The sequence below is a fragment of the Suricata suricatta genome, chromosome 17 (assembly GCF_006229205.1).
Source record: "Suricata suricatta isolate VVHF042 chromosome 17, meerkat_22Aug2017_6uvM2_HiC, whole genome shotgun sequence".
Taxonomy (NCBI): Eukaryota; Metazoa; Chordata; class Mammalia; order Carnivora; family Herpestidae; genus Suricata; species Suricata suricatta.
The window spans coordinates 39,694,760-39,713,263 of NC_043716.1; the positions used below are offsets into that span (position 1 = coordinate 39,694,760).

Sequence of the window (18,504 nt, forward strand, 5' to 3'; positions counted from 1 at the left end):
CTCACCAGATTGCTAATTTTCACTCTGGAGGCATAAATCACCATAATTGCCGTAAAGGCCAAGCCGAGAGGCAGCTACAGTGGTGCAAGGCAGCAGCTCCTGCCACGGCCAAAGCTCTTCGACCTGAGGCTCAGGGCCCCGAGAGCCCGGGACGGCGGCTCGGGTAGCTGACTCTGCGGGGCACTCCAGATTCTGGATGGAGGCCATGTTGGGAACTTATCCTCCTTCACTCGGCAGAGGGAAGAACGGAAGTTTCCAGAAGAGCAGTTTCTTTTGAGTTAGTGGCAAAAGCATGCACATGAACCCAGGTCTTTGGTCCCGGACTCCCCGGACAAATGTTTACACGCCTGGCTTGCAAAGAGAATGTCAGCCCCTCTTTCTTCTGGTCTCCTCCCAGTCATGCACTGCCTGGTGGGGCTTGGTTTTTGCATCTCTCCTGAGGCCTTAAAAGTTCCTAAAGAATTACCTCAAACAGAAACCAGAGGCTGCAAAAAATATCACTAGAGAAAAAAGAAGCCCAATGTAACTTGTCACTTTTTGCCCATACTTCTCATGGTGACTTGTAAACATTTCTTTTAAAAGAAAACTGACCTAGGGTTGCCTGGCTGGCTGAGTTGGAAGAGCATGTGAGTCTGAATCTTGGGATCATGAGTTCGAGCCCTACTGTGGGTATAGAAATAACTAAAAAACAATAAAGACATTTTAAAGAAATAAAGAAAAGCAATCTTAATTAAGTTTAAGAAGCAGGGTCACTTAATGGATTAGATCCTGAGCAGGGTCACTTAAAGGATGACTAACTCATAAATAAATATGTGAAAATTCCTTATCACCTTATTATTCTCACAGAAGGTGAGGAGGTGGAAATGGGAGAATAATCTTTTTTTTTTTTTACAAAGTTCACATCGTAAGGGTGTCTAGATGTCTGATTTTTTTTAAAAAGGCTGTAAAGTGAGTAAGGAGGAAATTTGTGATGAAAAAGAAAGAGGTTCTTTTTTTTTAATGTTTTTTTTTTTTGAGAGAGAGAAAGAGTGCTATCGGGGGAGGGGCAGAAAGAGAGGGAGACAGAATCTGAAGCAGGCTCCAGGCTCTGAGCTCTCGGTATAGAGCTGAATGTGTGGCTCGAACTTGTAAACCATGAGAGGTGAACTTGAGCCAAAGTCGGACGCTTAACTTCGTGAGCCACCCAGGCACCTCAAGAAAGAGCCTCTTAAAAAAAATTTTTTTTAATGTTTTTTATTTATTTTTGAGAGACAGAGAGAGACAGCGTGAGCAGGGGAGGGTCAGAGAGAGAGGGAGACACAGAATCTGAAGCAGGCTCCAGGCTCTGAGCTAGCTGTCAGCACAGAGCCCGACGCAGGGCCTGAACCCACGAACCATGAGATCATGACCTGAGCCAAAGTCGGACGCTCAACCGACTGAGCCACCCAGGCGCCCCAAGAAAGAACCACTTGAAGAGGAATATTTTTTGCCCAATACCATGAAGATTTGGAGAATTGCAGCCCAAGTATCAGTTGTTACTTATGGTATGTTGATAGTTTAATAAGAGAGAGAATTTGAGGTCGGGGGCTTAGGGTAAAATGGAAGCCGTGCCTGGGCATGAAAAGATAAGGCTGACAAATAATGGAAGGCAGCAGGAGAAACTGCGCTGGGAGACGGCCCGGCCCGTCTCCCCCTCTCCCCCCGCCCCAGCTGCCCCCAGATGGCGCGGAGCAATCAGACCTGCTTTGTTTTTCCTCTTCCCTTCACCTGCCCTCATGTTTAGGCAGCAGAGACACCAGAGTTATAAACACAGCTCTGCCCCCAGCCCCGAGTGCAGCATTTAGAGTATTCTAGTTCTTCCTTGATAGTTTCCCACCACCCTCCAGACCCCTAATGGTCCTTTCCAGAACCTACCACAGTGCCCAGGCACAAAGTAGATGTTTAATACGTGTTTGGATGAATTGATTCAGATTTGGAGAAGAATTTGGGGGAAAAGTCGGGGGGGGGGGAAATCTCAGTACTTCACTTGCTCTGGGGCCCTCCCTGTCCTTCTCAGGGGGGGCCCGGATGCAGGGGCTCAGGCCGTGTTCACCAATGTCTTTGGGTGTCGTCAGGGCCCCAGTGGAGGAGTGAGGGAGGCGCCATTTTGTCTGAAGTCCCCCCGGATTAATAACAGTGACAGCGGAGTGCAGTTGTATGCTTAGAAGCAAATCATTCTGATTTTGCCTTCCAGAGCAGAGGGGTTTCTCCTGAGATCTGAGTTTCCCCCAGCAGAAAAAGCTGGGGCTGTCTTGCTTGTGACCATACCATTTAGTTTTGGTGACAGGAAGTCCTGTGATTTTTCTCACCGACTTCCCTGAGGATGCCAGCTTTCAGCTACACACACTTAGATGATTTCTGCCCTCCCCCATCTGATCTAGAGTTGCTAAGAGGTTCAGTACCTTCTGCTCTGCTTTCTTAAAGAAGCTTTTTTCTTTTTAAATGTTTATTTATTTTTGAGAGGGAGACAGAGTGCAAGCAAGGAAGGGGCAGAGAGAGAGGGAGACACAGAATCAGAAGCAGGCTCCAGGCTCTGAGCTGTCAGCACAGAGCCCCACACAGGGCTCGAACTCACGAACCGTGAGATCATGACCTGAGCTGAAGTCGGATGCCCAACCGACTGAACCACCCAGGCTCCCCTGCTCTGCTTTCTACCTTCCCCATATACCTTCTTAGCCAAATGCCAGAAGCTGTGACTAGTCTCTGGGACAGAGCAGAAATCATATGGGAATTGAGGTTAGGGCTGAACACATGTATCAGTCTGGGAACAGGCATAAATGCAAAGACTTAGCTACTACGAAGAGGGTGGTGGGAAATTATTTCTTACCCATAATAGGTGATGGTGAAGCATGCTAAACATAGACTATTTGTTTATATATATACACACACATATATATATTGGTAAAGTTAAATTATTTACAGGGAACTGTCATGGCTGTGTTAAAAGGGTTGCAAGGGAGCAATATAATAATAAAGGACAATTAATTGTATCTGCTGTAATATTTATATATATATACATATATGTATGTGTATATATATATATATATATATATATATAAAACAACCAAAAGACAATTAGCATTAATGCATTCACTTTTGTACTGCATTTGATTCAGTGTCTGTCTGTCTGTCTCTCTCTTTTTTTTTAAAGTTTACTCATTTTTGAGAGTGAGAGAGACAGAGTGTGAGTAGGGGAGGGGCAGAGAGAGAAGAGAGACACAGAATCCCAAGCAGGCACAGAGCCTGACACGGGGCTCAAACTCACGAACCACTCAGATCATGACCTGAGCTGAAGTCGGCTGCTAGCTTAACTGACTGAGCCACCCAGGAGCCCCTGATTCAGTGTCCCTGAAGAGAAGGAAGGTTCCATATGCATCTCTGTCTGGGCTGTCAAGTTCCATTATCTATGCTTTTATTTCTTTTCCTTTGGCTTTGAGAAAAATTCCTTGGTGTTACAGGAAATACGTATATTGCATAACAGACTTGCTGTCGTGAAACATGCCTATGTAAATAAAATTGAGTAAGTTTTTCTGTTCCTATTTACTGTTGAGATGTATGTTCAATAACTCCCAAATAATTCTAGAAGTTCTTACAGTATTTACTACTAGTACTACCCATTGTGGGTTTATAGCCCTTTTCCCCAGAGATTTTAAGACAAAACAGACTCTATGCTTTCCCCTCTTCCAGTTAAATATCGGAGAAAAGCAGAATATAAACATACCTTTTTTAAAAGCCAAGAAGCACAGAGAAAGGAAGTCGAATGGAGTAAGTCCCTAATATCCTAATTCCAAACTGGCAAGTTGAGCACGTTGAGGGATTTTCCTTTCCATTCATGGGGAAAAAGAATCAGCGCAGTACTAATCCTTAGGGGACCTGGAAACACACAGCTCTTGCAGTCAGTGAGAATTACAGCTCCAGAAATTCCTCTGCCATTTCCAAGCCCACGCTGAGATGTTGCGGGGACTGAGTCCAAAGGCACAAATGTAATGTAGCCTGAGGCTAAAAGCCAAAGGGTCCAGTTTCCTCCCTTTTACTTGCTTGGAGGGTCATTCACTTTACAGTGCCTTCATTTCCTCATTCATCACACAGAGCAGTGTGGTGTGGGAATATCCTTAATGGTTAACGCTTAACCAAGGGAGCCACTCAAAATTATTTTTATTTTTTTAAATTATTTTTTATGAGAGAAAGAGAGAGATTGTGAGTGGGGGAGAGGGGCAGAGGGAGAGAGACAGAAAATCTTAAGCAGGTTCCATACTGAACATAAGCCCAACGAGGGGGCTCAATCCCATGACCCTGGGATCATGACCTGAGCTGAACTCAAGAGTGGTACGCTTTATAGATGAGAAAACTAAGGCTCCAAAGATTAATTTGCCCAATGTCATTTAGCTAGATAGCAGAAGTGTCAATTTCCTCATCTAGACTATCGCCTACAGAATCGCTTGACATAGTTATGAGCCACGAAGAGGCAAAGCCCTGATAATACAGAGGACCGCTGTAAAGTTTTGCCTTTTCCAAACTTCGTGTTTGGGTTCATTTTGTAAAAGCGCAGGAGCAGGCGTGCTGGAGGCGCGGGACCTCCCCCGCGCACCTTGAGCAGGCCATGGGCGCCCTCTGCCGACGTTGGGCGGGAGAGCGCTCAGAGGGACCGTTTCCGGGTCTGAGAGCCGAGCAAGAAGCTGGATGACCTGTAGAGGGCGCCGCCGGGGCACTGAGTAACCCACTTGGCCGTCCCTTCCTTAAGCACTTCCTGTCTGATCTCTATGATTCTCTGTTGCGTCATGGGTAGTTCCTGTAGTTTTCAATTTACTGTAAACAAAAGGGACCTGCGTCGACCCGGAAGTGAAAACTGGAGCGGGCCCGGAGTAGCTCGGAAGCCCGGCGGTAAAGCAGGGTGGGCGCAGCCGCTGTAGCCATGGCAGTGGCTGTGGCCCTGGCGGGGGCTGTGACCGGAACGGAGCTAGGCCCCGCGGAAGAACTCGCCAAACTCGAATATCTTTCTTTAGTGTCGAAAGTTTGCACCGAGCTGGACAATCACTTGGGGATCAACGACAAGGATCTGGGTAAGCTCGGGGAGGTCCCTGCGGCCACTGGGCTTAGGGTCGAGGGAGGCGAAGGAGAAATGGGGTTGATGCGCCGAGTAGGTGAGTCCATATGAGTCTCTTTTTCTCTGTCGCAGACACTTGGTCCCAGGGAATCTTCGGCCTGTGCCCCCGCACTCCCCCTTTGAGAACTTTCCAAGCCGAGCTGTTTAGAAACTATTGCCCACAGCTGTCAGTGAAACCCAGAGTGCCTATCGCTCCTATTCCCTGTTTTTTTATTTAAAAAATTTTTTTCCCTTAGGTCCTAGTTAACTAAATAACGTTAATAACAACAGCAGCAGCCGCCGCAGCGTAATGATGATGATAATGGCCGAGATTTATTGGCATGCCAAATGTTTTTCCCGGTATTTTCCTTCTATTATCTTACTTGGTCTTCATGCGACCCTTTGAGATAATAATAATCTGTTTTGATTAAGAAAACAAGGCCCTGGGGTGCGTGGGTGGCTCAGTTGGTTAAGCGGCCGACTTCAGCTCAGGTTATGATCTCCTGATTCGTGGGTTCGAGCCCCTTATCAGGCTCTGTACTGACAGCTCAGAGCCTGGTGCCTGCTTCAGATTCTGTGTCACCTGCTCTCTCTGCCCCTCCCCCATTCATGCTCTGTTTCTCTCTGTCTCAATAATAAATAAAAACATAAAAAATTTAAAAAAAGAAAAGAGAACAAGGCCCTGATTAATTAATTAGGTAATCCCCTCAAAATCACATATCAGATGTTAGCCTTTCTTGCGAAGTCTGCCTTTAATGGTTCTCAACCACTGATTGGGGTTTTGCAACAAACTACATGTGGAAAACCCAAACCAAGGAACTGAAAGGCGAGGGGCCTAGAGCTAAGGCCACAGAAAAGTGGAGTCCTTATGAAGGCAAAGTGATGGGTGGAATCAAGAGCATGAGTGGAGGGATTGACCTTTGAGAGGCACAAGGATGCTTGGTCCAGTAAGGTTTTTTTTAATCATTTAGATTTATTTTTGAGAGAGTGAGTGCACGAGCAGGGGAGGGGAAGAAAGAGAGAGGGAAGCACAGACTCCAAAGCAGGCTCCAGGCTCTGAGCTGTCAGCGCAGAGCCAGATGCGGGGCTCGAACCCATGAACTGTGAGATATGACTTGAGCTCCAAAACTTTACTGACTGAGCCACCCCACGCGCCCTTAAAGCCTTATTTAAACAATTCCCTACATCCAGTGTGGGGCTGGAACTCGTGACCCCTGAGATCAGGAGTCAGATGCTTTTCTGACTGAGCCAGCCAGGTGGCCCACTTGAGAACCAGATGGCCCACTTCCTTAGTAGGAAGGAGGATAGAGAATTGGTTGTAGATGCGGACAGGTTTAGGGATTGGTGGAAGGAAGAAAAGGGAGAGACATCTGTTTGTTCTATTTTCTAATTGAAGATGAAGTTAAGTCACCAATTGGAGAGATGCGAGGGAAGGGGTACGTGACAGAAAGGGTCCCGGGGAGTTAGACTGTGTAACCTCAAGGAAGATACCTAATTTGTCAGAAGCTCTTTTTGTCGTCTATGAAATGGGGATGATAGTTGTTTTTCACAGGGGTACCGTATGGCACCTAGGAAGTTGTCCCTCTGCCAGTATATTTTATTCACTTTCAAGAGATTTTATTTTAATTTTTTAACACATATTTATTTTTGAGAGACAGAGCATGAGCACGGAGGGCAGAGAGAGAGAGAGGGAGACACAGAATTCAAAGCAGGCTTCAGGCTCCACGCTGGCAGCCCAGAGTCCAATGCGGGGCTCGAACTCACGAACCGCTAGATCATGACCTGAGCTGAAGTTGGACACTCAACCAACTGAGCCACCCAGGAGCCCCTATTTTAATTTTGTAAGTTTACTTATTTTGAGAGAGAGCAGGAGCGCGCATGTGTTGGGAAGGGGCAGAGAGAGAGAGGGAGAGGGAATCCTAAGCAGGATTTGCACTGTCAATGCAGAGCCTGACGCGGGGCTTGAACCCATGGACGGGGAGATCACATACTGAGCTGAAATCAAGAGTCGGGCACTTAACTGACTTGAGCCACCCAGGCATCCCAAGATTTTATTCTTTTAAGTAATCTCTATGCCCAACATGGGGCTCGAACTCATAACCCAGAGATCAAGAGTCACACGCCTCCCCCACTGAACCAGCCAAGCATACTCACCCCCCACCCCCACCATTTATGATGTGTATTTTGTCCAGTACCACTAAGCTGGGTGTCTTACCCTGAACTCAATGCTGATACTGTCTATCTGGAGATGGCATCAGATCCCCCCAGTTAAAGGCCCAGGCCTGTAAGACTGCCTCACCCTAAACTTAGTTGCCATTTGCAAGTCCAGGTTGTCAGAGGTTCCAACGACTCCCCTCCTTGGATCTGATTACTTTGCTAGAGCAGCTCCCAGAACTTAGAACCAGGTTACTTCCCGGATAACTGGCTTATTGTAGAAGGATATAAGCCAGGGACAGCCCGGTGGAAGAGATCATAGGACAGGGTGGGTGGGAAAGATCGAGGAGCTTCCATGCTGAGTGCCCCACTGCCTCAGACCTCCACTTGTTCACTTGCCCCAAAGCTCCCCAAACCCAGTCCTTTCAGGGGTTTGTGGAGGCTCTATTAATAAGAAGCATGATTGATTCAGTCATTGGCCATTGGTAAGCCAACTCGATTTCCAGCCCCTCTCCCCTCTCTGGAGGTCAGGGGTGGGGCTAAAAGTGCCAGCCTGTATTCACGTGGTTGGTTTCCTTGGTACCCAGCTCCCAAACGACATTACCTACGGGCTTTACTAAAATCATCTTCTTATTATAGCAAAAGACCGTTCGTTTTCACTCTACACTTCCTGAAATTCCAGGGTTTTTAGGAATGCTGTGCTTGGTGAGGGGATGAAGACCAAATATGTATTTCTTTTTTTTTTTAATGTTTTTATTTATATTTGAGACAGAGAGAGACAGAGTGTGAACAAGGGATGGGCAGAGTGAGAGGGAGACACAGAATCTGAAACAGGCCCCAGGCTCTGAGCTGTCAGCATAGAACCCAACGTGGGGCTCAAACCCATGAACCACGAGATCATGACCTGAGCCAAAGTTGGACACTCAACCGACTGAGCCACCCAGGCGCCCCAATTTCCTTTTTTTAAAAATATTTATTATTTTTTTGAGAGCACAAGCTAGCACAGGGGAGGGGCAGACAGGAGAGGGAGAGAGAGAATCCCAAGCAGGCTCCGTACTGTCTGCTCTGAGCCAGATGTGGGTTCGATCTCACAAACCTGTGAGATCATGACCTGAGCCTATGGCAAGAGTCTGACTCTCCACTGACTGAGACACCCCGGCTCCCCAATGAACTTGTTTTTAACTGTGAGTTCCTTTTTGATAGTTCAGTTACTTGAATGATGCCCCCATATAATTCTGAAAATTAACGAACAAGAAACCGCGCTGACGAATGACAGCACCTGCGGTGCGAAGCTGCCGCTGACCGCTGGGGCACCACGTGACCGACTCCTCCTCCCTCCACAGTTCTCTGCAGAATGTGGGCTTTGGAGTCAGATTGCCTGGGTTCCAGGCCTGACTCCACCAACTATTACTGGGTAGGTCAGGATCTCAAACCCTTAGCCACCTCGGGCCAGTAACCTTAGCCCAAAATAGGGCCAGTAATGGTACCTACTGATGAGGGTGTCGTGAGGCTTAGCATGTGCCTGGCGTGTAGTAGGTGGTCGGAAAGTCTTAACCACTGGCGTTGCTGTCACTAACCCGTGGTGCGTAGGCTATGTCCATGGAGCCTGGTGGCATTTAGCTTTTACTCAGTGTCCTCAAAAAAGTAAAGACACATGCCAGCATGGGAGCGGTGTGGTAGCACTTGTTTATGTTAGTGATCCGTGTTGTTATTATTTTTTTTAGGTTTAAAATCCAGATGAAATCATTAAAATTTTCTTGTGGGGCTCACAGTGTGAGGTTTATTATCTCAGCCCCTAATAAAATGTGCTTTTCTCCTGAAAAGTCTCTTAATTAATAAGTAGCTCTAATAGTAGAGATTTCGGGGCACTTGGGTGGCTCAGTCGGTTGAGTGTCGGACTTCGGCTCAGGTCTTGATCTCACGATTCACAAGTTCAAGCCCCGTGTTGGGCTCTGTGCTGACAGCTAGTTCAGAGCCTGGAGCCTGCTCTGGATTTTGTGTCTGCCTCTCTCTCTGCCCCTCCCCTGCTCACGCTGTCTCTCTCTCTCTCTCTCAAAAAATAAACAACAACAACAACAAAACATAAATCTTTAAGAAAAGAAAAAGAAATTTCAAACACTGGGCAGGTTTGTAGTGAAAAATTTGGGGAGCAAGTAAGTGTTTTATCAACTTGGAGATTGTCCATCTAGCAGCCGTCTGGTTCTCATACGTGGATTGGGTCTGACCTTCCAGAAACTGTAGAATGCATCCTACTGTGTGCTTTTATCGGGGGGGGGGGGGGGGGGCTCTGGCTCCTGGACATTGTTACCTCTGGAGGTTGTCGCAACGTGCACAGCTAGTGGTCTCGTGAGAAGCGCAGGAGATTGGGGTGCCTGGGCGCCTCAGTCGGTTAAGCAGCCGACTTAGCTCACGTCATGATCTCATGGTTTGTGAGTTCAAGCCCCACATCAGGCTCTGTGCTGACAGCTCAGAGCCAGGATCCTGCTTCAGATTCTGTGTCTCCCTCTCTCTCTGCCCCTCCCCTGCTCACACTGTCTCTCAAAAATAAATAAATAAACATTAAAAAAATTTTAAAAAGAGAAGCGCAGGAGATCATCTGGGACGGCGAGGTGTGCTCCTTACATGCGCTGACGGCCCCAGGAGCCATTTTGTGGTGGTATCTCCTTGTTCTTTCTAAAACTTAACTAGAACATACGTGGATAACCTTGGCACTCTAAATTCTCTTCCTTTACCCTCACTGGATAGCGCTCTTTGGTTTTTATGACTGTTGGAAAGGCTAATTGGTTTTGCTTTTAATGTACTTGAAAATGACTTTTTGCTCGTCTCCATTCCAGTTTTAATCCCTTTTCTCGTTTGCAGCTGAATTTGTGATCAGTCTTGCGGAGAAAAATACCACCTTTGATACTTTTAAGGCTTCTCTGGTCAAAAATGGCGCCGAATTCACGGTACGTGTACCTCCGAGACTCCTATTTTGTCTTAAAGCCCCAACTGAATTTAATTTTTGGTAGGATTTAAGCTAGGATTTTGCTAGAGAAAGGAGAGAATTTGTACCTACCAGTCAAAGCACCCATTAGGTGTGTAATGTTTTTATGCCACCGAGCAGTGGTGATAAAACCGGATTTCCTGTGACGCCGCTCTAGGAAAGTCGGGCGGGATTTCCATCATGAAGTCTTTATGAGTGTCTCCATCCTTGTTCTGTGAATCCAGAAGTCAAAAACGAAAGAGTATACGTAGGTTCTGGAGGTAGTTCTAAACGGTGGAAGATAAAAATGGTTGAAGGCAACTAAATTACCTTCCCCTCCGGAAAGCCCCCGAATATCAGCCGCATCCAGAGCTGCGTGGCTGGGTTCGCGCCGCGTCAGACTGAGCCCCGCGCTGCATGTGTTCAGTCGGCTGCGTTCCGCGATGCAGCCACCCCGTAAGGCGAGCCATGCCTTACACCTTTCAAGCTTTCAAGCACTGATTCAGGGGCCCATAATTTGTGTTTTCTTTTCAAAGGATTCTCTTATTAGTAACTTGCTGCGGCTCATACAGACCATGCGGCCTCCCGCAAAGCCTTCGACTAGCAAAGGTGAGTAGGGCGGCCGAGCCTCCGCCTCCAGAATGGTCCAGATTGCGAGCGTCCTGTGAATTGTTTCTGTCCCTCTCGGCAGCTGCTGAGCAAGGACACATTCTTGTAAAATTTTCCAAAGGACGTAAACTTAGGTAACCAGGTGAATTCTGATGTACCTTTGCGCCCCCCCCCCCCCCCCGCCCCTGCCCCCGCAGGCCCGCATCGTGTGTAATGGATGTTATTTTTAGAAAGTTAAACTATGTGTAGAGTAATGTATATGAATAATACGCAGAAAAATGCCATGTTCTGTTTTTAGTTTGATGCAGGTCTGATGCTGAAGTTCTTTGTTAACCATTAAGAATATCAAATCTCTCCCCTTTTTTTTGAACCCTTTATGCTCTGTGATGACACAAGATCCCGTCGTTAAACCCAAAACTGGAAAAGAAAAGCTGAAGGAGCTCTTCCCAGTGCTCTGCCAACCAGACAACCCTTCTGTCCGGGTACTGATGCCATTTTGAGAATGTCTCTTCTAACGGGGTATTTCCCCTGAGCCCTGGCCCTTTTCTGTGTCTCGTTAGTTACTAGTTTTAAGTTTGTGTTCGTTGTAATATATTTTTCTTTTGTAAGTGTATTTATTTATTTTGAGAGAGAGAGTACAAGCCAGGGAGAGGCAGAGAGAGAGGGAGAGAGGGAGAGAGAGAAACCCAAGCAGGCTCCATGCTGTTAGTACAGAACCTGATGTGGGGCTCAGTCTTACAAACCACGAGATCATGACCTGAGCCGCAGTTGAGAGTTGGACGCTTATAACTGATTGAGCCACTCAGGAGTCCCCGTTGTAATATAATTTTCCTTAAAAAATTTTTTTTAATGTTTATTTACTTTTGAGAGAGAAACAGAGACAGAGCGCCAGTGGGGGAGGAGCAGAGAGAGAGGGAGACCTAGAATCTGATGCAGGCTCTAGGCTCTGAGCTATCAGCACAGAGCCCGACGCGGGGCTCAAACTTGAAAACCGTGAGATCATGACCTGAGCTGAAGTCAGACACTCAACCGACTAAGCCACCCAGGCGTGCCCCCCCCCTTTTTTTTTTAATGTTTATTTACTTTTGAGAGAGAGAGTGTGAGCTAGCAGGGGAGGGTCAGAGAGAGAGGGAGACACAGAATCTGTAGCAGGCTTCAGGCTCTGAGCCATCAGCACAGAGCCTGATGCAGGCCTCAAACTCACAAACTATGAGATCATGACCTGAGCCGAAGTCAAATGCTTTACTGACTGAGCCACCCAGGTGCCCCGTAATACATTTTTCAAATTGAACGTGTTGGGTCACTCCCTGAGCGTGTACTGTGCGTGGTATGGTGTTAAGGAGTCCAGAGAACAATATTTGAGGGAAATGGGATTGAGAATTGTGGGAAGCAGTGATTAGGCCTATGAAACAAGGTTCTAGAACAGACACCTGATGTGTGAAGTTAGATTTTTTTGCTTTATTACGTGTTAGGTCGAATTTTAAGTGTTTTGACTTTTAAATTTCATTCTGGCAAGTATTTATGGAGCAGCTACTGTGTACCAAGCCCTGATCTGAGTACCAGGGATACAGCTGTGAACAAAACGGATAGAACATCTGTGCTCTTGGAGACTACATCATAGTATTGGGGTGGGCAGAAAATAAACATGTAAACTCCTTCAGTGGGAAGGACACAGGCAGTAAACAAGTACATAGTATGTAATATGGCTGGTAACAATAAGCAGTATGGAAAAAAATAGAGCAGGTGATGGGGGGAGGCGAGTGCAATTCTTTAAAAAGCATTCTTTAAATTCTTTATAGGGGCGCCTGGGTGGCTCAGTCAGTTAGGCGTCTGGCTTTGGCTCAGGTCATGATCTCATGGTTCGTGGGTTCGAGCCCCTCATCGGGCTCTGTGCTGACAGCTAGCTCAGAGCCTGGAGCCTGTTTTGGATTCTGTGTCTCCCTCTCTCTCTGACCCTCCCCTGCTCCAGCTGTCTCTCTCTGTCTCTCAAAAATAAATAAAAAGCATTAAAAAAAATTTTTTTTAAAAAGCATTCTTTAAATTCTTTTAAAAAATTGCCAAGAAATCTTTTTTAAAAATCTACTTTTTAAAAATTTGAACATCTACTTTCTATTTATAACCCTCTCTTGCGTGCTTTCACAGGAGGGCATGATAGCTAATTGCCCCCCGCCCCATAGGCTTGTATTAAGGACAAAGAGAATTTGCCAGATGTAGCACTGACTTCCACGAGCCTTTGCACATTCCTTCTGCCTTTCTCTCAAATTGCGCTGGAAATCTCTACCCGCTTCTGTTTCCTTCACGTGAGTGGTCAGTGATGTAGGGGCCGTCAGGTTTGTAGATGGCCCGGAACACAGACTCTTGCATGCGCTTCTCCCCCTCCCCTCCTAACTTGGCCGGCCTCTGGTGTTGCAGACCATGCTGGATGAGGATGACGTGAAGGTCGCTGTGGACGTCCTGAAAGAACTGGAGGCCTTAATGCCCAGCGCAGCGGGCCAGGAGAAGCAGAGAGATGCTGAGCACCGGTTCGTCCTGTGTGTCCTGTCCTTTGCAGGTTCAGGGTGCTGTGGTAGTTGAGTTTTGGGGACTAGCTAAGCAAAATTTGGGACAAGTATACAGGATCTAGGCTGGCCACGTACCGTAGTATTAGATCTATTCTAACAGTTGTTGCCTGGAAAGAGTATTTATGCAGCAAATGCTAAGAGGTTTATAATGTAGAAATCAGGGCTGAAGGAGGCTGGGCATATTTGTGACCTCATCCTTTAGTGGCCTGCAGCAATGTCCGAAAGAGAGTAATTCAACTCAGCACTTAGTAGGTACCTGACCCATGCGTGGCACCATGCTGAGTGCTTGGGGAGGCAGAGATGACATTGGGCTGGTTCCTTTTTTAAAACAAGTGTTTGTCGGTGTGACAGAGACAAAGCAAAGAAGAAGAAGCGGAGCCGGAGCCGCGACCGTGACCGTGACCGAGAGCGGGACAGGGAGCGGGAGCGAGATCGTGATAGAGACCACAAGAGGAGACGCCGGTCCCGCTCTCCGTCGCATTCTAGGACCCGAGAGAGGAATAAAGGGAAGTCTAGATACCGGTCTAGGAGCAGAAGTCAGAGTCCTCTTAAAGACAGGAAAGACCGGGACAAGTATGGGGAGAGGAATCTGGACAGATGGCGGGACAAACATGTGGACCGCCCTCCCCCGGAAGAGCCTGCCATTGGGGACATTTACAACGGCAAAGTTACCAGCATCATGCAGTTTGGCTGCTTCGTGCAACTGGAGGGATTAAGGTATTGGGTGGTGATCTTTCATACCTGCGATGGGCATAGTTTCTCTTATCACTGGGGAGTTTCCTGTTTTCAAGTTATGATTAATGTCGCTTTAATCAAATCAGCCATGTCAAGTTGTTAGAATTTGACTTTTTATATGAAATGATGTATAGCCACGCATTCCTTACTCTCCCTTCAAGAGAGCTGCCCTGTCACTGAGATGCATGAGAATTTGTACCCCTTAGCGCCATGTCTTTTCTTTGGGAGGATGGCAATACTATTTTATTTTGTAACCCATCTTCTTGGTACTTTTCTCTTGAGTTTTTGAGTTTAAGACCACTGCCTTTTGTTGAGTTCCAACAGGGTGGAAATTGGTTGGGGTCAAGGTATGTTAGGCATGCTCCAGATGTATGTGACTCTCCCCCAGGAAGCGCTGGGAAGGCCTGGTGCACATCTCCGAACTCCGGCGGGAAGGCCGTGTGGCCAATGTGGCTGATGTGGTGAGCAAAGGCCAGAGGGTCAAAGTCAAAGTGCTGTCCTTCACTGGGACCAAGACCAGTCTGAGCATGAAGGTAGGTGAGATACCCAGTCTGTTTCCAGATCTTAAAAATAATTTTTTTGGATGTTTATTTATTTTTGGGAGAGCGAGAGAGTGGGTGCGTGCGTGCATGCGAGTTGGGGAGGGGCAGAGAGAGAGGAAGACAGGATCTGAGGCGAGCCCTGCACTCAGAGCGGAGAGCCCGCTCGATGCGGGGCTCCAGCTCACGAACTCTTGAGATCATGACCTGAGCCGAAGTCGGATGCCTAACGAGCTGAACCCCCCAGGTGCCCGTTTCCATATCTGGTGGCCAAAGAAACAGAAGACGACAGCTAGTGAGTGAGTTCCCCTTCTTTTGTATGCCTTAGGATGTGGATCAGGAGACTGGGGAAGATCTAAACCCCAATCGACGACGAAATCTTGTCGGGGAGACCAATGAGGAGACCTCGATGAGGAATCCAGACAGACCCACTCACCTCTCCCTCGTCAGCGCCCCTGAAGTAGAGGACGACTCGCTGGAGCGCAAGCGCCTTACCCGAATCTCTGACCCGGAGAAGTGGGAGATCAAACAGGTCGGGGCCCTTTGCCTGTCTGGCCACACGGCCGTTCTGCGTGTAGCATCGTGCTTAGGAGTGCGGGCCCTGGAGCTCCACGGCCTGGGGGACCTCTCCGGCCGCTTACTAGCCGTGGGATCCTGAGCCGAGCCACTCGGCTTCTTTGTGCCCCAGTGCCCCCATCTGTGGAGCAGGACCACTGTGGCACCGTGGGGATTAAATGAGGCAATAGAGGTGGAGTGCTTAGGTTAGTGCCCGCGTGTGCTAAGTGCCGTGTGAGTTTATTCTTGTTTCCCCTGTTCCTCCGTACACGTCAGGGCAGGAGACGGACCCGTGTATCACGGTTCCTCGCCCTTGAGGAACTCAAGGTCCAGGGGCGGGAGACAGTTGGAAACATTGTCAGAGTTGGATGTTACGTAACAGGGAATGTGCACGGTGCTGCGGAACCAGGGACGGGGCAGATAGTTCTTCCTGGGACGCGACCCTTGAGCCCTGCCCCCTCGGGGTGAGATCTGTGATGTTAGAGGCCCTGCAGTCCCGGTGCGCAGAGAAAAACCTCGGTTTGTTCTGAGGAACCCCTGTGCTAACGCCGACAAAAGTAGGGTTTCGACCCTAGCGAGTTAAAGATGTCGCTTGTGTCCTTTCACTAGATGATTGCAGCCAATGTCCTTTCCAAAGAAGAGTTTCCGGACTTCGATGAGGAGACCGGCATTCTCCCTAAAGTGGATGACGAAGAAGGTGACTAGCCACTGGGTTGAGCAGGCGGGTGGTCAGGAGGGCGGCGGGCAGGCTGAGCGGCTGGGTACGGTGCTTTAGGTGTAGTCCGACCTCGCGCCTTAACGCCTGTATTTCTTACGTCTTAACCGCTCAGTGCCTGCACGGGCCAGGGCTCCTCTAGCTCGAAGCAGAAAACCCATTTTTCTTTTTTTTTAAGGTGTAAATTGGTTTCTTTTTTTTTTTTAATTTATATTTTTAGACACAGCGCACGTGTGGGGGGGAGAGGCAGAGGGAGAAAATCTTAAGCAGGCTCTGTGCTGAGCGTGGAGCCCAAAGCGGGACTTGATCCCACGACCCTGGAATCATGACTGAGCCAAAATCAAGAGTCAGACGCTCAAGCAACTGAGCCACCTGAAAGTTCATTTTTCTGACAGATGTTTATATATTGTTACACTTCTTGGTTATGATACACACTCAGGATGTAAAAAATTCTAATTGTATTTTGGGGAGTAAATTTCATCTCATATTCTTAGTAATGGTTCTGAACCCTGGATCCAACTAGTAACCTCTGAGTTGCCCTGGACCCAACTTTTCATTCAGTCTCGTAACAACTTTTAAAGATTGTGAAATAAATCCAACAATGGGACATATGATTTATGTAATAGTGGTAAATGAACTCCTATGTATTTTTTTTTTAAGTTTACTTCTTTATTTTGAGAAAAGGGGGGAGAGAATGCTAGGGAGGGGCAGATAGAGAGGGAGAGGGAGAATCCCAAGCAGGCTCTGTGCTAACAGCGCATGACCTGGGGCTTGATCCCGGGAACCGTGAGATCATGACCTGAGCCGAAGTGAGAGGCAGCCGCTTAACAGACTGAGCCGCCCAGGCGCCCCGCTGAAGTGGGATCTCAGCAGCAGCTACGAGCCCTTACCTGCACCCTCTGCTTCAGTCCTCCTCCTTTTTTCTCTGGGTAACCACCGTTGTAAAGTTTGTGTTATTTCCCTGCTTTTTATAATTTTCTTTTTAACATTTTATTATCTGTGTATCTGTCCCTAAACATTGTCTTGTTTGGTCAGTTTTTGAACTTAATTCCTATTTTTCTGATCATGCTTTTGATATTTATCTGTGATGATTTTTTATAGCTGTACTTCGTTTTTGCTGGTGTAGTGTTTTCTGTGTGGAAACTTAACACAGTGTATCTGTTTTACTTTCGATGGATATATGGGCTGTTTCTAAAGTTTTTGTTTCTTTAAAAAATTTTTTTTCTTAAATTTTAGATGTTTTTTATTTATTTTTGAGAGACAGAGAGAGACAGCGCCAGCAGGGGAGCATCAGAAAGAGAGGGAGACCCAGAATCCGAAGCAGGCTCCAGGCTCTGAGCTGTCAGCACAGAGCCCGACGTGGGGCTCGAACCCACGAACCGTGAGATCATGACCTGAGCCAAAGCCAGACGCTTACCTGACTGAGCCACCCAGGCACCTCTAAAGTTTTTGTTTCAATTTACAATTCTTTTTGTTTGTTTTTTAAATATTTTATTTCTGGGGAGCCTGGATTGGCCCAATTGATTGAGCTTCCGACTCTTGGTTTTGACTCAGGTCATGATCTTGTGATTTGAGGGCTTGAGCCCTGTGTCAGGCTCTGCTGACAGCTGGAGCCTGCTGGCATTCTCTCTCTCCCTCTCTCTGTCCCTCCCCCACTTGTGTGTTCACTTGCTCTCTCAAATAAAAAACATTAAGATCATTTAAGAAAAAAAGATTTTAGTTTTAACTAGTCTTTATGACCAACGTGGGGTCAAATTTAGAATCCTAAGACTCCTAAGAGTCTCAGGCTCTACCAACTGAGCCACCCAGGCGCCCCTTGCCTTGTATTCTTGACAACAGTTGATAATTATCCCAATTGTCTGACTTAATTTTTTTGCCAGTCTGTTGTGGGCTAAGTTACTCCATAATGAAGTTGGGTGGAAAATACCTAGGACCATTTGGAATGTTAGACCACATTTTTCTACAGTAACTTCTTTTGAAAGTCCGTTCTTAGGCCAGAACATAAGTGCTCAGAAACACCTGGAGGGCAGGGGAAACAGCCATTTCCATTAGTTTCACTTGGCTTGCTGTCTTTTTGACCTTGGGAACCATCTTTGATAAAGATTGCCGGTGCCCATGGAAACCAGTTGTTTTGATGAAAATGGTTATTTCTCTCTCGTTTTTTGCTAATTCTTCTTTTGGGGGGAACTTTTAGATGAAGATCTTGAGATCGAGCTGGTCGAGGAAGAGCCCCCATTCCTGAGAGGGCACACCAAGCAAAGCATGGACATGAGCCCTATCAAAATCGTTAAGGTGAGAAACGCTGGGACTCTGCGTCAGGTGACCTTCTTTTCCTGAAGTCACTGGTTTCTCAGAGTAGGCTATGACGTCCATGTGAGCAGAGCTCAGGCTAGAAGGTGTATTGACTGTTGGTCAGAGTCGAGAGTATTTTTGTTTTAAAGGGTGATTGACTTGGCTTTGTTACTTTTGCCTTTTTAATTCTTTTGCTTTCATTTTACTGTATTTGGGGAAGGAAGAGGGGAATAGGAGTGCTTGATCTGTCACTGCCTCTGCCCTTGCCTTCAGGGCTTGGG

The 18,504-nt window shown here is 47.2% G+C and overlaps 1 protein-coding gene across 1 annotated transcript in view; it reads left to right on the top strand.

Moving 5' to 3' along the window:
* The first annotated feature begins 4,862 nt into the window (after positions 1-4,862).
* DHX8 (DEAH-box helicase 8) overlaps positions 4,863-18,504 on the top strand; it is a 32,832-nt gene continuing 19,190 nt past the window's right edge. The window contains exons 1-10 of the mRNA XM_029926879.1: positions 4,863-5,078; positions 10,115-10,200; positions 10,754-10,826; positions 11,223-11,308; positions 13,239-13,348; positions 13,739-14,104; positions 14,511-14,655; positions 14,990-15,193; positions 15,826-15,913; positions 18,126-18,223. Of these exons, the coding sequence (XP_029782739.1) occupies positions 4,931-5,078; positions 10,115-10,200; positions 10,754-10,826; positions 11,223-11,308; positions 13,239-13,348; positions 13,739-14,104; positions 14,511-14,655; positions 14,990-15,193; positions 15,826-15,913; positions 18,126-18,223 (1,404 nt within the window). The 5' untranslated portion in view covers positions 4,863-4,930. The remainder of the gene's footprint in view (positions 5,079-10,114; positions 10,201-10,753; positions 10,827-11,222; positions 11,309-13,238; positions 13,349-13,738; positions 14,105-14,510; positions 14,656-14,989; positions 15,194-15,825; positions 15,914-18,125; positions 18,224-18,504) is intronic.